Here is a 13,672-nt window from a genome sequence, read left to right on the forward strand (position 1 = left end):
TCTAAAATGGGCTCCCTCATGGCTGTGAGAAAAGGATCATGTTGCTCCCTCACTCATGTGGCGATGCTCAAACCCGTTCATTTTGCACTGATTTCGCCGGTCACTTGGTCAGTTTGTGGAGGCTTCTTCCCTATACAAACCATAGCAAACATTAGCCAATCATAGCCTCGGAATTGACTGCACGAGCTCGCGGCAGGCTCCGCGGAGTTACATTTTTTGAGAGGAGCGCGGAGCTCCGTGCAGTCCCTCCACAGAGCCTGTGCGGAGCGTCGCGCTCGCCGCACAGAGCCTCCGCTCCGCGAAAACCGGACACTCCGCAGTTACTATAAATGAGCTTTCAGAGGTACACCCAACAATGACAGAAACCGTATGTGCAGGTGTGTCTCTGACAGAAGGCTCTACATTGAGGTGGTGACAGGCGCTTCACAGATCAGCTAACCTCTGTCTCCATCATCCACTGCTAATGAGGAGACTTCTCTCCTCCTCGCTCTGTCTTTCCTTCTCAGTCTCGCTCGCTCTTCACTTCATCTCAGCACAGAGAGACAGAGAGGCACGCATTGAAACTCAACCATTCAACTCTCATTTACACACACACACACACACACACACACACACAAACACACACACACGGCCATCATCAACAACAATAAAGGCGAGGAAAGCACAGCCGCTACCAAAAATAATTTACTTTATTCATATTTATATTCTGATCTTTTGGTTTACAGTTTATTTGTGCTTTGCTCATTCTGTGTATAGCAATAAAGCACCATATATGCATAAAGAGCAGAAAAACCTCACAGAATGCTATGTGTATGGTGGTGTGCCAGCCACCCCAACTGGGCTCAACCTGGATCCCAGTAATCACTGTTCTGAGCCCAATCTAAACACGGTTAAATAAGTTCAAGAAAGGCATGTGGCAGAACAGTTGGCTCTAAAGGGCAATATAAAAAACTCCACCTTCCTACTTTGCTTTCGCTTCCCCTGAACAACTTAATCTTCTAGAGCATTAGGCACATTGTATGAGGTGCTGCTTTCCTTAATGCGTGTCACAGTGTGATGTAGGAGGATCAGACTGAAGCATAAAGCCTGCCTGCGTGTGTCACAGTGTGATGTAGGAGGATCAGACTTAAGCATAAAGCCTGCCTGCGTGTGTCACAGTGTGATGTAGGAGGATCAGACTTAAGCATAAAGCCTGCCCGCGTGTGTCACAGTGTGATGTAGGAGGATCAGACTTAAGCATAAAGCCTGCCTGCGTGTGTCACAGTGTGATGTAGGAGGATCAGACTTAAGCATAAAGCCTGCCTGCGTGTGTCACAGTGTGATGTAGGAGGATCAGACTGAAGCATAAAGCCTGCCTGCGTGTCACAGTGATGTAGGAGGATCAGACTGAAGCATAAAGCCTGCCCGCGTGTCACAGTGTGATGTAGGGAGGATCAGACTGAAGCATAAAGCCTGCATGCGTGTGTCACAGTGTGATGTAGGAGGATCAGACTGAAGCATAAAGCCTGCCCGCGTGTCACAGTGATGTAGGAGGATCAGACTGAAGCATAAAGCCTGCCCGCGTGTCACAGTGATGTAGGAGGATCAGACTGAAGCATAAAGCCTGCCCGCGTGTCACAGTGATGTAGGAGGATCAGACTGAAGCATAAAGCCTGCCCGCGTGTCACAGTGATGTAGGAGAGAGAATCAGACTGAAGCATAAAGCCTGCCTGCGTGTGTCACAGTGTGATGTAGGAGGATCAGACTGAAGCATAAAGCCTGCCCGCGTGTCACAGTGTGATGTAGGAGGATCAGACTGAAGCATAAAGCCTGCCCGCGTGTCACAGTGTGATGTAGGAGGATCAGACTGAAGCATAAAGCCTGCCCGCGTGTCACAGTGTGATGTAGGAGGATCAGACTGAAGCATAAAGCCTGCCCGCGTGTCACAGTGTGATGTAGGAGGATCAGACTGAAGCATAAAGCCTGCCCGCGTGTCACAGTGATGTAGGAGGATCAGACTGAAGCATAAAGCCTGCCCGCGTGTCACAGTGATGTAGGAGAGAGAATCAGACTGAAGCATAAAGCCTGCCTGCGTGTGTCACAGTGTGATGTAGGAGGATCAGACTGAAGCATAAAGCCTGCCCGCGTGTCACAGTGTGATGTAGGAGGATCAGACTGAAGCATAAAGCCTGCCCGCGTGTCACAGTGTGATGTAGGAGGATCAGACTGAAGCATAAAGCCTGCCCGCGTGTCACAGTGTGATGTAGGAGGATCAGACTGAAGCATAAAGCCTGCCCGCGTGTCACAGTGTGATGTAGGAGGATCAGACTGAAGCATAAAGCCTGCCCGCGTGTCACAGTGTGATGTAGGAGGATCAGACTGAAGCATAAAGCCTGCCCGCGTGTCACAGTGTGATGTAGGAGGATCAGACTGAAGCATAAAGCCTGCCCGCGTGTCACAGTGTGATGTAGGAGGATCAGACTGAAGCATAAAGCCTGCCCGCGTGTCACAGTGTGATGTAGGAGGATCAGACTGAAGCATAAAGCCTGCCTGCGTGTCACAGTGTGATGTAGGAGGATCAGACTGAAGCATAAAGCCTGCCCGCGTGTCACAGTGTGATGTAGGAGGATCAGACTGAAGCATAAAGCCTGCCCGCGTGTCACAGTGATGTAGGAGGATCAGACTGAAGCATAAAGCCTGCCTGCGTGTCACAGTGTGATGTAGGAGGATCAGACTGAAGCATAAAGCCTGCCCGCGTGTCACAGTGTGATGTAGGAGGATCAGACTGAAGCATAAAGCCTGCCCGCGTGTCACAGTGTGATGTAGGAGGATCAGACTGAAGCATAAAGCCTGCCCGCGTGTCACAGTGTGATGTAGGAGGATCAGACTGAAGCATAAAGCCTGTCTGCGTGTGTCACAGTGTGATGTAGGAGGATCAGACTGAAGCATAAAGCCTGCCCGCGTGTCACAGTGTGATGTAGGAGGATCAGACTGAAGCATAAAGCCTGCCCGCGTGTCACAGTGTGATGTAGGAGGATCAGACTGAAGCATAAAGCCTGCCTGCGTGTCACAGTGTGATGTAGGAGGATCAGACTGAAGCATAAAGCCTGCCCGCGTGTCACAGTGTGATGTAGGAGGATCAGACTGAAGCATAAAGCCTGCCCGCGTGTCACAGTGATGTAGGAGGATCAGACTGAAGCATAAAGCCTGCCTGCGTGTCACAGTGTGATGTAGGAGGATCAGACTGAAGCATAAAGCCTGCCCGCGTGTCACAGTGTGATGTAGGAGGATCAGACTGAAGCATAAAGCCTGCCCGCGTGTCACAGTGTGATGTAGGAGGATCAGACTGAAGCATAAAGCCTGCCCGCGTGTCACAGTGTGATGTAGGAGGATCAGACTGAAGCATAAAGCCTGTCTGCGTGTGTCACAGTGTGATGTAGGAGGATCAGACTGAAGCATAAAGCCTGCCCGCGTGTCACAGTGATGTAGGAGGATCAGACTGAAGCATAAAGCCTGCCCGCGTGTCACAGTGATGTAGGAGGATCAGACTGAAGCATAAAGCCTGCCCGCGTGTCACAGTGATGTAGGAGGATCAGACTGAAGCATAAAGCCTGCCCGCGTGTCACAGTGATGTAGGAGGATCAGACTGAAGCATAAAGCCTGCCCGCGTGTCACAGTGATGTAGGAGGATCAGACTGAAGCATAAAGCCTGCCCGCGTGTCACAGTGTGATGTAGGAGGATCAGACTGAAGCATAAAGCCTGCCCGCGTGTCACAGTGTGATGTAGGAGGATCAGACTGAAGCATAAAGCCTGCCCGCGTGTCACAGTGTGATGTAGGAGGATCAGACTGAAGCATAAAGCCTGCCCGCGTGTCACAGTGTGATGTAGGAGGATCAGACTGAAGCATAAAGCCTGCCCGCGTGTCACAGTGTGATGTAGGAGGATCAGACTGAAGCATAAAGCCTGCCCGCGTGTCACAGTGTGATGTAGGAGGATCAGACTGAAGCATAAAGCCTGCCCGCGTGTCACAGTGTGATGTAGGAGGATCAGACTGAAGCATAAAGCCTGCCCGCGTGTCACAGTGTGATGTAGGAGGATCAGACTGAAGCATAAAGCCTGCCCGCGTGTCACAGTGTGATGTAGGAGGATCAGACTGAAGCATAAAGCCTGCCCGCGTGTCACAGTGTGGCTTTAAGTGCTGAGATAAAGTGGTTAATTAGCTAATCAGTTTACCACTGCGGCGGATGGCACTTTTGTGCTCGGTTACATGTGTGCGTAAAGGGTAGTGGGATCCACATCACTGATGATGTCACAGTGGGATTTAAGACATCACTGATGATGTCACAGTGGGACAATCACAGTGGGACAGACAGAGAAACAGACAGAGCCCTAGCTAGATTTAGTTAGATGTGGGGTTTAGTTACTCTTTGAGCACAAAAAGTCATATCCACCGAAACGGTAGATCATTTATTCATTCTTGTATTCCCATCAGCCTTTGGGTTTACTGTTTATTACTATTAGTACTTATTAGTATTAGTGCTCATGTTTATCATCATAGCTATGAGCAATACATGAGTGTTTTGTTTCAGGGAGCAAAGTGAAATTCTGTCCAACCAAGAAGCTATATCTCTTCCCACAATATGTCAAGTCAACACCCACTCATTTAGACTTTTCATTCTCATATTCCTTTTATTGCTCTAATCTCCATCTCTCAGAGACGTGAACAAAGACACACGTGCACAAACACACAAAGACACACGTGCACAAACACACAAAGACACACGTGCACAAACACACAAAGACACACGTGCACAAACACACAGGATTGTGAGTTGATTGAAGACAGTGCACGAGAGGAAGGTTCTGTAATCCCAGTAATAGAAGGAGACCTGTAACAGCATGGGAGGGATTAAAGATACACAAACACACACAAAAGACAAACACTGCACCATTCGCAAACATTAGCTCAGCAATATCTTCAAAGAAAAAGCATATTGATTTGTTTTTCTATGATTGCATTAGTGTCTGTCTAGTGGATATCATAATCTTGTTTGATCACATACCACTGCCAACACGATCAGGTACAACCGTGCAGAGTCATCTTGCCAAAAATGAATGGATATTGTTTTAAGGGCTTAACATTTGAAAATGAACAAATGTCAGTTCACATTCATAATGTGTAATCATCCGCTCCAAATTCAATTTCAACTGGCATCGCCAAAATAGGCGGAATAGGAATGGTAAGTGTACAACTCAGTAGGTGGCATGATGCACAACCCCCTGAACACAAAGTTGAAATGAAGCAGCGTTTTACGTGTGGGTAAGAATTGTATACGTATACATGATGTAGTATGATATACAGTATTACATGTCTTATGGGATGTGTACACCCATTTTGACTTGACTGTGATAAAGGGCTGTAAATAAACTAAAGTATTGTATTAAATAAACAATTCTGTTAAATTGGCCGTTATGAATTGGCACTTATAGTATTCATGTATGAAACCAACTGATTAAAAGGTTTTCTGTAGATGTAAGCAGCAATAACATGTAACAAGACTAAGCAAGCCTAGTTAAAGGAGAATTCAGTTTTTTTTACAACCTGGACCATATATATTTCCAGCTTTATTTATCCTTTACAACTCACCCAGAAGTATACATGAATTGTCCCCTTCCGTCCCCAACTCACATTAACACACACACACACACACACACACACACACACACACACACACACACACACACACACACACACACACACACACACACACACACACACACACACACAGTGTTTTTCCTTTTCAAAATAAAATAGACACCTTCAACTCTACTTTAAACCATTTAACAACACACAGACACACACACAAAGTGCTTTTCCTTTTCAAAATAAAATACACACCTTCAAGTCTACTCACAAACACAGTGTTTTCCTTTTCAAAATAAATTACACACCTTCAACTCTACTTTAAACCATTTAACACACACACACACACACACACACACACACACACACACACACACACACACACACACACACACGTACGTGTTGGCTTTCTCCTCAGCACCTACAGTAGACTCTAGGGATGTCAATTTTCGGTTAATTTCACTTTCGATTAACCGACGCTAATAATCGATTAACCTATCGGTTAATTCATAATTTTTTAATATTATTATTATTTTTGTCTATTTACTCAATGAGCTCATGCCCAAACAAGGCGTGTCTATTTAGATGCTGAAATGTTAATGCTTTTTGTGTTAGAATTATGCCTTTATTTTTTGTTGGCTTTGCTGAAATTTATAAGTTTATTGCCACATTTTGATCAAACATTAATGTTTACATAAACAGGAAATAAAGCTCTCAAAAATATATTTCCTTGTCATCCATATAAGAGCCAGAATGATTTTGGAATGATTACCTGATCAAAATGTGGCAATAAACTTATAAATTTCAGCAAAGCCAACAAAAAATAAAGGCATAATTCTAACACAAAAAGCATTAACATTTCAGCATCTAAATAGACACGCCTTGTTTGGGCATGAGCTCATTGAGTAAATAGTCAATTTTTTTTTTTTTTTTAATATTAACTGATAGACCGACAGCAATAACCGAACAACGACGTTAGCGACGGTTAATCGATTAACGGTTAACCGTTGACATCCCTAGTAGACTCCACTCTTTTCCTTCCCTCCATGTCTTTCTGGTAAGAGGGTTGACAGTTAATTGAGTGTATGTTTTAATGAGCTGGCCCAGAGATTCTATCTCCTCTGTTCATTAGTGAGGATCAAGAGGGGAGTGAGTGTCAAGGAAAGGGGGGGGGGGGGGGGAGAGAGAGAGAGAGAGAGAGAGAGAGAGAGAGAGAGAGAGAGAGAGAGACACACACGGAGGGGTGGGGGGGTCTCTTAACTGTCAATGGAGAACATCTACAAGTTTTTAAGTCCATAATTGAGTACTGTGTGTGAGGTGTGTAGTAGGCCTAGCAGTTGGTCTGTTTTGGTGGATCAGTTACAGGAACAGACAATTGATAGGACTTGTAATTGTCTAAAATGTGCTTTGTTTAACTTTTAAAATTCTGGCTAAACTAAATTTACCTTTAGGTTTCCCACCAAAAAATAAATGGTACAAATGAGAGAAACACTATTTTATGCTCATATTGTTCATCTACAGATTGCAATGATTCAAGCTATTGCACGTCTGTAGACAGTGATACATTCGAACAGAAGATGACATCTTTAGAGACATTACTAAAAAAAAGTGATAAAAAAAAAAGTGCTAACAACAACGCCTCAACATCTTCTGGTCAGACATCTTCTGGTCAGACAATCTAATCATTTTATGTGTGACCATAATAAAAGAAAATAGCAGCTGCCAACCAAGTCTCTATCTATCCTATGATGTCAAGCTGTTGTACAGCCTAGAGTTATTCCATCGATAATAAATGAAAAAGTGACTTTGTGACTTTGTGTATAATGTTTACCTGAACCTTTAAATGTGCAAATGTTAATGTTTTGGAATGCCACAGCGCCTGTTTATCCTTGAAATTTCCAGAAGAAAAGAATGTTCAAATCTCTCGCACACAGAGCGAATGTGTTTATCTAGCTGATGAGGAGAGCATTATAAATACCTAATCACTGATGCAAATCACACCTCTCACCTAGGGGTGAGCTAAAAATATGCACGCATGTTAAAGTCAATGCGCGCAAACATTTTCCGCATACTTTCTCTTTTCCATTTCAAAAGCTTCATCTTGGCTTCACACTCATTTTAACATAACTTTGCATACAGGATTTAAAATAGCTATGACTGAATCTCCTTTGTGTTGTACTGGTTCTGGTTGCAACATATACAGAAGGGCCACACAGTTACAGACCGCTCTGACGTCTCTTTTGATCTCTGAACCGTAACCTTCGAGTCCACTGTGGGAAGCAGATCTACATGAAGAAATCAATAACATAGAAGGATTCTCAACACTTTGCACTGTGAAAATGTATTTGAAACCAACACATGTATTATGGTCAGTTAGGGATGGGCATCAATAATCAGAAATCGATAATTGATCGTTAAGGAATCAATTCAATCATGTGGAATTTTGATCGAATTATTATAAATGTTTTTGCGGACTAGGTTTGGGTGGAATTATTTCCTCCTCTCCCCTCTCCATTGCACAGCTGTCTAACGTGAGGTGGAGCTTCGTATTAGTCTCTAGTGGTCTGCGGACCTGTTTGAGGCCGCGTATAAACATGAAACTTCGTACACGTCTTTGCTAATTTTCAACAAAGTGTGAGTAACGTTAATTTGTTTATAATGTTATGAAGTAGCAGCAGTCAGCATGGCTGGGCATGGACTCAGCTAGCCGTTAGCAGGGTGCTAAGATTCAGCATAAACGCCCACCTGAATCAATTCACACATCGTTGCAAATAATAATATCCACAAGTCGGACTGAGAGCCGTTGGATGGAAATCGACCATCAGGACACATGAGGAGGTTTTTGTCACGAGTTTATAAGCCTGGAAGCCGCGGACGGTGACCTGTCCTACTTTCAAAATGTGAGTACAGTAGCCTAACGTTACATGTTTGTTTTGCTGCGTTGTTAGTCACAGCGCTACGGTTGTCTGATAGTGATATTCTTACTACACAGCGGCATCGCCAAATATTGTCCCGTCTACTAGTTAGCAGTCGCAATGGATTTGATGTAGGCTTGTCTCACATGAGCTAACAATAGAGATCTCCATATGATCACAAAGCAGATGGCTTATTCTACAATACACATAATACAGAGGATCAGATAATAAAGGCCTCGAAGGCATCGGCATTTCAAAATTGTTATTCTTACGCTTCAGCATGCCGGTAAGGTTAGATAAATTCCATCACAAATATTCTTTAACAGTCAAAAATGGATTTCACATTTGAAGTCAATCTGAAAATATCACCAACAAAATAAAATCAGCAACAAATTGTCTTCATAATCTAACTATATGTACTATTATTTACATAATTGATTTATCACCGTACTGCAGTAATCTACTATTAACTTTTTCCAAAACCCTCCGTCAGTGCTCTATTGTGATGAATCATCATTCAGATGGCAAAAACAGTTATATCACTGCATCTGTGCCAAGTTAGACTGACAAAGATGGATTAAACTAAATGTTTCTTGCAGTCATAATTACAACTGTCATTGTGTCCCTGCTACCACCCTGTTGAGACCCACACAGTTGTAGTAGTATGAACTCACGAGAGAGGTGGATAGAGAGACAGAAGTGCCTCCTCTGGAGAATTTCACTTTTAACATTTCTCTTACCAAATGATGGCAAGGTCAAAAGATTGAAAATGAAATGACAGAATAAGAAAAGGGTGAAGAAACTATTAGAACGGGAGGGAGACTTAGTGAGTAAGTGAGATGCAGAGAGAGAGACGGAGAGAGAGAGTGTGACAGAGAATGTGACAGAGGGGCAGGTTAAACAGCTTATATCATAGGAGGGCAGATTTAGGTGCTTCTGCTAGAGGGGGATATTAGCAGGATTATCTGGCAACCCTGTGGCTGAGGTGAATAACATTAGAATCCTATCTGTAAAGACTTAATACTTTCTGCCCAAAATCCCCCTTTTCACTCAACTTACTCATGCCGCCCTCAGCCTACAATTAGTCAACTTTATTCTCTTATTATAACCCAGATTACACCCACACATTTCAGTTCAATAAAGCTATATTTCTCTTCAAAACAAAATTATTTTGTTAATACCATGAAATACCGCATACCGTGGTGTTTTGGATACCATAGTAACCGTACCTTGAAATGTCATACCGTTGCATCCCTAACACACACACAACAAAACAAGCATGTTAAGTGTGTGTGCGTTATCGTGCGTGTGTGCGTGTGGTATATGTGTGCCTATTCCATTAGTTGTAGTACAGGCCTCTCTGCTCCCTTAGGCCACCAGGCGTGTGTGTCACAAGACAGTGGAGATCACCCTGAATACTAATACTGGAAATACTGGAGGTGTTAACATCTGGTGTGTGTGTGTGTGTGTGTGTATGTATGTATGTATGTGTGTGTGTGTGTGTGCGTGTTGTGTGTATACGTCTTTATGTATCTGTATGCATGTGCTCACCACAGGGAGGGCGGGTTGTGTGGTGTGACGCCCAGTGTTGAGATTGGAGTATGTGTGCATTTGAGTGTGACAGGGTGCACTAGGAGGGCATTACGATTGTGTGTGTGTGTGTGTGTGTGTGTGTGTGTGTGTGTGTGTGTGTGTGTGTGTGTGTGTGTGTGTGTGCGTGTGTGTGTGTGTGTGTGTGTGGATGCAGTCTGAGGGTAATAAATATTGACAGTGAATTATCTCTTCCTGCAGGGTCGCAGGTGGGCTCGCTGGAGCAGATTGGACACACCAAGAAGAAGAAGAAATACACACACACACACACATGCACCTTGTGACTGTTTCTCCTTCCATTCCTCCTATCCGCCTGTTGTTCTTCTCTTCGCAAGGCATTCAAGTCCTTGAGCAAGGCAGTAATAATGACCCGACGTCGCAATTGACTGGATTTTGCCCACAGTAATGAACCTGCCATGGTAATAAAGCTGCCTTCTACCTTGTTGCCAGTAGGGCTTCTCCACAGCTGGAGAGCCCCTATCATCATATCATAGAGAAACAACAGTGATGATGAGCTACGGCAGCTTCCGGATCACAAACGTGTGAGAAAGAGAGAGACAGAGAAAGAGGGAGATATAAACAGATAAGAGAGAGAAGGAGAGAAAGAGAGGAGGAGGAGGAGGAGGGAGCGACAGAGAGATGAGTGGGCAGAGAACAAAACAAGAGGATGTTTTCACTACAAAGCTAATGGACACACACACACGCACACACACACACACACACACACACACACACACACACACACACACACACACACACACACTTTTTATTTAGCCCACTCAATGAGTGTATGTGGAGAGGAGATCGATTAATGCAGCCCAGCCCACTGACATCGCACAGTCATCACTCCCTCTCTCACGCACGCACACACGGATGCACACACGCACACACACGCATGCACGCACGGACGTACACAGCCATTCTTCTTCTCACAGGGTACACAAGCGTTCAATACGGGAAAGTCTGCATAGCGTTCACCCCCCTACGGGCACAGTCGGGCACAATACTGTAACCTACTGGTGCATAAACATGGACACCAGGGATACAGAAACACCTCACAAGGTCAAATGTGCCACTTCCTGAAGTGTTCATGAGAGAAAGAGAGAGCTCACCTAGACAGATATCAGCACTCACACATGGTGAACTGTGATGTTGACAGAGGGTTTCACATTCCATGTTAATGCATTATAACCTGAGAGCTTTAAGAAATACACACATTTCTCATCTCTGTCACATCCCTACCTCCAAGCATATCTCATCACAGCAAGAGGTGTGTGTGTGTGTGTGTGTGTGTGTGTGTGTGTGTGTGTGTGTGTGTGTGTGTGTGTGTGTGTGTGTGTGTGTGTGTGTGTGTGTGTGTGTGTGTGCGTTGTGTGTGTGTACCTTTTTGAAGAGCAGGGTGTCTTCCTCATGCTCTGCATAGAGAGAGGTGAGACTATACTGGTTCTCGATGGGCATTTTGATCAGGTAGCCGGTCAGGATGTAGCAGGCCGTACGAAACTCCTGGATCTTGGTCTGAAACACCTCCCTCAGCCTCTGGTTCTGCAGCTCAACCGACTTGATCTTCTCATGCAGGTCTGAAACATACACAGCAGTGTGGAAGAACACTGACATTGGTCTCAGGAAGATGAGAAGGGGTGGCAGTTAGTACATTGCTCTTCATTTGCATAATGAAAGTCTGAAAGACATTTTATATTTCATACTCATGACGTCCCTGGGGTCCAAGTGCCAGTCTAAGGGCTAATGTACACCGCCTCAGTCCGGAACAGATGCGGTACGGCTCTGGTACGGCTGCGAACAGACCTACACTCATGTACTCTGTATGTGGGATCCAACAAAAATAGAACAGGTGCGTATTTTTTCCTTACCGCATGTATCGCCCATCAATTAACATGGGCGAAACTGCCAGATCCGCAACACAGCCGTAACGCCTCTGGTGTACACTGCCTGTAAGTGCTGTGTTCACACAGCAAACCGTTGGTGCTCATTCAGATTTTTTGTGTGGCTGTTCACACTATCTTTTTAAAAGTAAAGTAAGTGAAAATATCAGATCAAAAGAACAATAACGTCACACGCAGCAGCATGACCAGCTAGCCCAGAGTGGAGGTAAGGCCAGCCAGACTAGTTGGAGACTAGTTGTTGGAGTGTGACATGATGACATCATCGGCTCGTGTCGTGCTTGGCCATGTGCCAATGTGCCAGGGATGATGTCATATTTGACATCATGATCATTGTCATACATCGTGATGTCACATGGAGGAGGAGGTCCATCATGTGATCATCGCTTGGGGATGATGACATCACGGTGATGAGGTCAACTGACATCTCTATCAGCTTAGGAAGACGCATCGATCAGACCTCCGTCTCCAGGCCGGATTTGATCTGGCAACAGCTTTATCCACTGTGCTACCATCCCTCATCCCTTTGAGCACATTGACCAGAACCTTCTGAACAAGCCTATTGTACTTTTTCTCTCCCATTCTTAAACAAGATGGTTAGAAAGTATCAACTCAAGTCTCTGTCTGTCTCCTGGGTGACTGTGCTCCTCGAGTGCCAGTCGAGTCAGTCACGACAAGACGAGCACTCTGTTTCTAGAGTTTGGGATTGTGTCAAAACTGTCACTTTATGACAGCTATCAAAATGGTTCCAAAACGGCAGTTAATTCACCACTAGACTCAGTTGTCGCCGTCTCTAATCGCTCAACTACAGACTGAGGACAATCTCCCAGCTTTCTTTCGTTGCTAAACCTGGGTGAAAACAATGAGTTAAAAATGGCAGAAGCTATCCAAAGTCTTTAGGACTGCCCTTCATAGAGTAAAAAAACAAACACACAAAGATCATTGGTTGCCCTTCATATTGGGGCTGTGACTAATCACGAGACTAATTCGCCAGTGGTCAGCCTGAAGTAGACTGATTAAATCTACTCTAACATGCACATAAATGGACATTTCCATGACAACATATGAGTGTGTGTCCACAAACATGAACACGCACACATGTATACACAAAATGCCACTGTGTGTTTAGTCAGTAAATCAAAGCATTGTGGGTGTTAGATCATTTTGACAGACGCTGTCAGGATTTAAGAAAGGTACTGGCTTCTGACTGTCGACATTAATTGATCCCTCTGGGTCTCTGGGCACTGTCTCTTAAAAGCTGTCAGAAAAAAAGTCCACTGCTGGGTGAGTTGGTTATTTAACTCGAGCATCATACCACACACCTCATTCATGAGATTCATATCACTTTTGCCAACTCTTTCTCACAAAAAAACACTATCACAATCACTATAATTGCATTTGTATTGGTTTAAACCTGCAAGGAACAAAATGTAAAACATAACATGTTTTTTCCCCCTTTTAATCCAACTAGAAACGGAGTGCGTGTTCCTTTCTAGCCTACCTTCCCGTCCTTCTCATCTTTGCTCATTTCTACCGTACCTCGGTGGTTTTCCCTGGAGGTCGCGGCCTCGCCTGCTCAGGCACAGTTGGGCACGCGCTCTCCAATTATAGGGTGGTGAGATAAGAATAAAGTGTCTGTGTGTGT

At 44.6% G+C, this 13,672-nt stretch overlaps 1 protein-coding gene across 1 annotated transcript in view; it reads right to left on the minus strand.

Moving 5' to 3' along the window:
- The window catches only part of mad1l1 (mitotic arrest deficient 1 like 1), a 75,854-nt gene that overhangs the window by 9,024 nt on the left and 53,158 nt on the right, over nt 1-13,672 (minus strand). Inside the window, exon 17 of the mRNA XM_083655932.1 lies at nt 11,513-11,706. Within this exon, the coding sequence (XP_083512058.1) occupies nt 11,513-11,706 (194 nt within the window). The remainder of the gene's footprint in view (nt 1-11,512; nt 11,707-13,672) is intronic.

This window comes from Poromitra crassiceps (genome assembly GCF_964638095.1).
Source record: "Poromitra crassiceps genome assembly, chromosome: 19".
In the NCBI taxonomy this organism is placed as follows: Eukaryota; Metazoa; Chordata; class Actinopteri; order Beryciformes; family Melamphaidae; genus Poromitra; species Poromitra crassiceps.